The sequence below is a fragment of the Gallus gallus genome, chromosome 10 (assembly GCF_016699485.2).
Source record: "Gallus gallus isolate bGalGal1 chromosome 10, bGalGal1.mat.broiler.GRCg7b, whole genome shotgun sequence".
Lineage (NCBI taxonomy): Eukaryota > Metazoa > Chordata > Aves > Galliformes > Phasianidae > Gallus > Gallus gallus.
This window is the reverse complement of record NC_052541.1, coordinates 14241874-14248170: the sequence shown is the minus strand read 5'-3', so window position 1 is coordinate 14248170 and position 6297 is coordinate 14241874. Positions and strand designations below refer to the sequence as shown.

General features: G+C 43.9%; 1 protein-coding gene across 4 annotated transcripts in view; it reads right to left on the bottom strand.

Annotated features, from left to right (window-relative positions):
- Positions 1–1555: 1555 nt before the first annotated feature.
- The window catches only part of SV2B (synaptic vesicle glycoprotein 2B), a 49859-nt gene continuing 45117 nt past the window's right edge, over positions 1556–6297 (bottom strand). For all 4 annotated transcript variants that reach the window (XM_425081.8, XM_046899355.1, XM_015292065.4 and 1 more), the window contains one exon: positions 1556–6011. In XM_425081.8, the coding sequence (XP_425081.2) occupies positions 5828–6011 (184 nt within the window). In that variant the 3' untranslated portion in view covers positions 1556–5827. The remainder of the gene's footprint in view (positions 6012–6297) is intronic.

Genomic DNA, 6297 nt, shown 5'->3' with positions numbered 1-6297 from the left:
AGAATAAATTAAATTGTAATTTAATCTCGCTTGTAATTTTTCCGGGTATTGCCTTTGAGTGTTAGTTGAGTGATATCTATATTGTACTCAAAAGATAAATAACTATATACAAACCACAGGTGTTTTCATTATCATGTGCCAAGAATGCAGCAAGATCCTCAGTTCTCATTGAAAGCAGTAATAAAAATCTGCTGCAACCTTTTTGGTTAGGTTTTTTTGTGTGTTATATCATCTTACAAGGGACTGATCTTAGAAATGCAGATTCACCTGACATCAGCCACAAAGCCGTAGTGCTGTTTATACATCAGCAGCGTGCTCATCCTTCAGCAGTTTCAGCCACAAGCTGCAAAAACGGGGCTTCATCTCCCAGCGCGGAGAGCCTGGCCATGTTATTGACTTTTGAATGAAGTCAAAGTGCTGAGTGGGATCTCCACTTGAAAAGTCCCCCAAAAAAGTGGAATTCCGACATATGAGCACTGTTGAATTGATGGGCCAGTTTACCATAATCCAACGCAAATCATATTCCCAAGTTCACAATTCACAGTTCATAAGCGTCACTCAGACCCATTGCTGGACTTTGTGGATGCTGGAAATGCTGTCATTTCCAGCTCTCTTCCTCCCCAAGATAACCTTCTCTGACAGCTTGGCTAACCCTGCACACCCAGGGAATCTGGGTCATTTCTTGGTAGCTATGGGAATCTATTCCTGAAATCCCACATAATGAGAAACACGAAATTGTCAAGGTAAAATCATTAGTATGGAAAACCAGGAACAGAGATTTGCAAATGTCTTCTTATCATCCAGTCTATGGCACGCTATCTCGGGTAGCTGTTCCACATAAACATTTTCTCAAAGGAGAGGGCACTGCTTTAGAATTGGTAAGGGTTTCTATCAGAAACTTTGCACGTTCAAAAATGGGATTTTCCTTCTTACTGAGATTTCAGCCTTATGCAGAACGTCAGCTAGCCTGGAGTAAGGACAACTCAAAAGCACCCTTAAGTGTAAATCTCTGACCTTTATTTAAAAACCCGTTCCTAAGAAAATGATTTTTGATGGTACTTGCTAATACACGTCCTCCAATGGAAAGGCAGAACACACACAAGGGGCTTATGAGCTGTAGACATTGTAGCTCTATAGTCTGCAGCCAGAGATGATTGGTATTGCAAAATTCACAGCTGGCAGCTCCCACCTGAGAGCAGTCCTCACCAGGTGCCTGAGCCTTCTGCTGCCTTTGGTCTGACTGGTAGGATTACAGCCCACATGGGTCCTCTGGGGCCTGGTTGAATTTAATCTGAAGAAAATTGCCTGATGTGGTCTTCTGATGACTGAGGTACCTTTGTGATTTCTTTATTATGTTCCTCACCAAATGTGTTAAGAAATACGCAGTGTGATAAAGCAGTAGTAGAAGGAAGTCTTAATTGCAGTGGGATTGCATGCAAGGACATACGCATTGCATACAACAGAGGCAGTCCCTACAGTTTCAGAGAACAAGGTCAGCCACAACAGCACTTGTGAAAAGACCCAAGGTGCACATTAAACACGGACACTACAGGAGTCATTCTTTTTCTTCCAGCCTTTTAATGTGACAAGAGGAACAAAAACAAAGTCCATTGGAACAGCTGCAATTTCCAGTGACAACCAGACACAGATCAAATCTTAAAAAAAAAAGAAGGAAAGAAAGAAAAAAGAGAGAGGGAGGGGTAAATGAAGAAAAGGAGAAGAGAAATTGGAGCTGGCTATTTCACACACACAGCAGACAGAACATCTAAATGAAGTATTTCATAACACGCACAACACGGGGTGTTATTTGCAGTGTAACCTGCAGTGTGTGAATGCAAGCACTAGCGTTACATACAGCAAAGAAATTTCATTCATTTTCCTTCCTTCCTTCACAGTTCTCAGGCTTGATTCTTCCTAAAAGCAGCATTTGCTAACACAAGGGTGAGAAACCAAAGGAAGAAACTTCGTGGAAATATGACGTATTGGGCTCAGATCTACGTAGACCTAAAAACATATTCTTGAGATTTCCGTGTCCTTTGGAGAGTCAAAGGACGTAAGCAGGAGACACAAATGGACCTAAGACTTCCTTACCAATCTCCGAGCGTGCTCTGTTGCTGGAAGTCTCAAAGCAGGACCCAGAAGAGACTTTCAGGTCTGTAGAAAGCTCAGCTCCATGCAGCTTAGCTCTGTGCCCATGCGTGAACCCGACCGAGGAGCTGGACTGTTCCCAGGCTCAGGGGATATCACTTATTGCACATCACCTAAGGACATCAGCTGCCTGACCGGAGTGCAAAACAACTGGCTCTGGGCTTGTGTTTTCCAAGAGAGACCCCTTTTCTTTGTCCACAAGATCCATACATGGCTGTTTATGAGTCATACAGCGTTTTAAGGGGACTGAGGATCGTATGGGCAAGCAGGGAGTTGCCCATCCAGTCCCAAGCACAGCCACCGCTGGCAAGATGTGGCACCATGAAAGGTGAGAGCAGAAGCAGTGCTGCACAACCAAAGTAAAGAAATAGGAGTACAACAATCAGTTTAATCTACAGGGAATACAAGGAGGCAGAAATCTTACTGTAATACCATTGGTCTTCTACAACAGTAATAACAGTGCTTCGTGTTCCTCTAAATACCTGTTTCTGCGTGCTCAGAAACCCAGTAATGAACTGCTCCTGTGGATCCCAATACTCTTTCTGCACATGAAGACACAGTAGACCAGGTCATGTCCCTGCACCTGTTCCATGCCACAGTCCCTGGCTGAGCGGCTGGATTGGTGTGCCACGTACACATGAAGAAGTCCAGCTGTCCTCAAGAAGAGGTCTTTGGGATTTAAGGCAAGTCCCCTGTCTCAGTCCTCAGTGCCCTTGTTGCTGAAAAGTTCATGAATCCGAGGAAATAGAGCTCAGCCCTGGGCTTGTGACCAGCTGGAATTTTCCTCTTCTCTGTGGATAGTCCAGAGTCTCAAAACGCCAAGACAAGGAGACTGTTCACTGTGGCAAATGTAGGCAAAGAGAACCGCTGGAGGGCATGCTGGCCTTGCACTGCAGTATAATGCTGATTTTACAGTAGAAACGAAGCTGAGCCATCAGAGGAGGTGCCTGATGGGAACTTCCCATGCATGGTGCTTGGTGCCTCGTGGCTTGGGCTCAGCACACAGCACACATCTTGAAATTCAGACCCACATCAAAACACAGACAATGCTGAGGGGGCTGCACCCAGCAATCACTTTGCTCCTGAGAGCAACAGTGCGAAGCCTCATTTGGATTGTGACAAGGACAGTAAAGAAATGTTGACAATTGTGTCTTGTCCATGCTGCAGTTGGCTGGGAGGTGTCAGAACAGGGCTACCTCACCTCCTAGACATGGTGTCCAAGAGGGATCACATGTGTTCACTATTATATATGGAGAACACAAATAGCCAGGTTTGCTGTCAGAGCCCGGGATATGTATATATCTAAGAGTGCTTCATAAAATAAATACAGAGGAGTTCTGGCTCCACAGAGCAGCACAACAAAATAACCCTGACCATTAAATAAACTTCCCCCCACCCCGTCCCCAAACTCAATGCAGTCATCGGCATGCAGAGCCAAACAGAAAGGATGGAACATAAAGACTGTGGTGATCTTTTGTGTTGAAATACATATTTGACTGCTTCTCACCGTGCAAAAGTACCAGGCGTTCTTAGAGGAAAAACACACGTTCTGGGTTGTGGTTCTCAACAGAATCTGTGATCCGCTGCCAAAGGACATAATTACATTCCCTCCTACCTTACAGAAGGAACCTTGCTGTTTTGAAGACAATCAAAAAGGCCCTAAGCTACCCATAAAATGAAGAAATGAGGCATAATAAGCCCGGCTATTACAGTGGTTTATGATTTTATCAATTTCGTAAACCTCAGAATAAATCTTTAAAAATCCCAAATAGCCCATTGGAACCTAGCTGCTCTTTAAGTGCTTATCCCCAGTTGACACAAGGATGGAAGTGATGCTCTGTAGATGGTTTTGTCTCATTAGCAAGGATTTGCTTCTTGTGATTTCACCACGTTTTTTGTCCTTCACCTGTCCTGAGCTGCAGGCCCACACTCAGTGTCACAGCTGTGTGGGGGTACACTCGGTGTGTGTGTGACCACCTCTGTGCAGCTGAAGGCAGAGGTGTTAGACTGCAATCTTGCTGGATTTCAGCATAGCGCTGCTTATTTTTCTTAAAAATAAAAGGAGAAAAAAAGAGGGATCCAAAGAAAGGTAAAAGGAAGGTCACGAGCAAAGGTACAAAAGAACCTTTTGTGTCAGAAAACATCCTGGTGAGATAAATACCCTCCATTATTTGACCATTTCTGATCAATTCTGGTCTATCACTGAGCTTGTTGAAAGGATCTAATTAGCACTATCTAGGTATTTATGAGCATTAAGGTGTTATTTAACAGTATGTGTTTAAGTCTTGCTCCCCCCCAAAATATATCCAAAAATACACAGCTCACTTTACTTCCAGGTGCAACAATAAAAGGGGCATATGAAATTCAGGAATGGTCTTTACAGGATATCAAGTGGAACTGCCCACCTGATGGAGAATATCATCTTCTGTACAGTGCAAGCTTGCTGTGTGCATTGCCCGTGTAACAAGTTAAATGGCTATAAGTAACTGTGCTTACAGTATTTCAGTGAGACCCAAATATATAAGAAAATGAAGCATCATATTCTTTAACTATTATGGCTAAAATGCTGGTAAATTCTCAATTACCATACTCTAGACATTAGAGAAAAAGTCTCCTATTTACACTGGATAATATGTACACATTTGGTTTGTGGAATGCTCCAACATCGTGTCAATTTCCCCTCCATGAAAGTCTGTAGGAAAAAAGAATCTTTATCGTCATAGAAATATATAGTCCCAGTCATCAATACATTTAAATATTTGGTGTCTGGATATAAAGAAAAATGCATCGTCAAGCTGGCTGTAACTCCAGGTGACCTTGAATTAATAGGATTAGATTTTAGTGCCTCTCTTAATATATTTTAACAGTGCAGAAATTTAGAATTGTAAATTTCAGTAGCTGATCACTTCAATGTGTGCACGTACGTTTGCAAGTATGTGAAAATACATATATATATAATGACATATATACTTCTTTCCCAGACCAAGAAAGTGCCTAGTAATCTCTATGCTCAAGTGAAGATAGTAAAGGGCTTTGAAGCTCTGGCTCTTCTGAGAGAGCTGAGCACCCACCCTCAAATCCTTCCGAACACTCTCACTCTTTAAGGTGATGACCCCAAAATCAAGACAGATAAGGTCACTAGTCACATCTGCAGCTCTGCACCCTGCTGCTGGATGTGATCTAGAGCAGGTTTGTTACCTGCCTCCCATTCAGTTTCCTTGCACAGTTGAGCACAGTGGATTTGAGTTGCCAGGGAGTGCTTGGCAAGGCAGGCAGGGTCTCACAGCTCAGCAAAGGCAGGCAGGATCAAGGTTTGCTCTCCTGTCGGACACGCTCACATCCGTGCAGGCACACGCATGCAGAAAGCCACTGTTCCTGTCTTGTGTTGCTACACTGGGATGGAGTGGGAAGGGACAGGATCCCAGTGTAGGCAAGGTTAAACCCAAACAGCAAAGCTCTGCAGGGCATGTGTAGTAGCTGCATGCACCAATTGTGGCTGTAAAAGGGTCGGATACTAAAGGGCTTCATTTTTATCCCTTTGGGCTCTTCTTTCCCCCTCTGCCTCCTCTCTTTGAGGTATCATCAAAACAGTATAGAAAAGGACATTTTGATTTTTCCAAACATGGCTCTTTTTAGTTCTTCTTCCACGTCCACCCCTGACCTCCCTGGCCTCAGTTGCTCACATCAGGACCTGGTCTCGAGTCTCTGGGAGGCGCAAAGCAAGCAGGCCACCTCCAACCAGAGCAGAGGAAGCCAGAAGGATGGGAACCACCTTGGTTATCCCTACAAAGGAGGCAAAGATTGAGTTCCCCAGGATGGCACCAAACTTGCAAAGCCCATTGAGGATGCCAAAGGCTGTTGCCCTGTGGGGAAGAGAAACAGAAAGTGATGGTTAGGGATGTTCTTGGCATAACTGCAGAAAGTCTGGATAAATTATTTTGTGAGTTAGAGATTGCCTTGGGTTGGAAGGGACCTCAAAGATCATCTAGTTCCAGCCCGCAGTGCTTATATGTTGCATAGGCTACTCTCCTGGCAAGTAAAAAGAATACACAGTAACTAGATATAACTGTTTTGCATGTCTGTGTGATTGAAAAAAATGTACATGGGGACTCATTTCTTCTCTTAACTTCTTCCCAGCTCTTGAGTTGC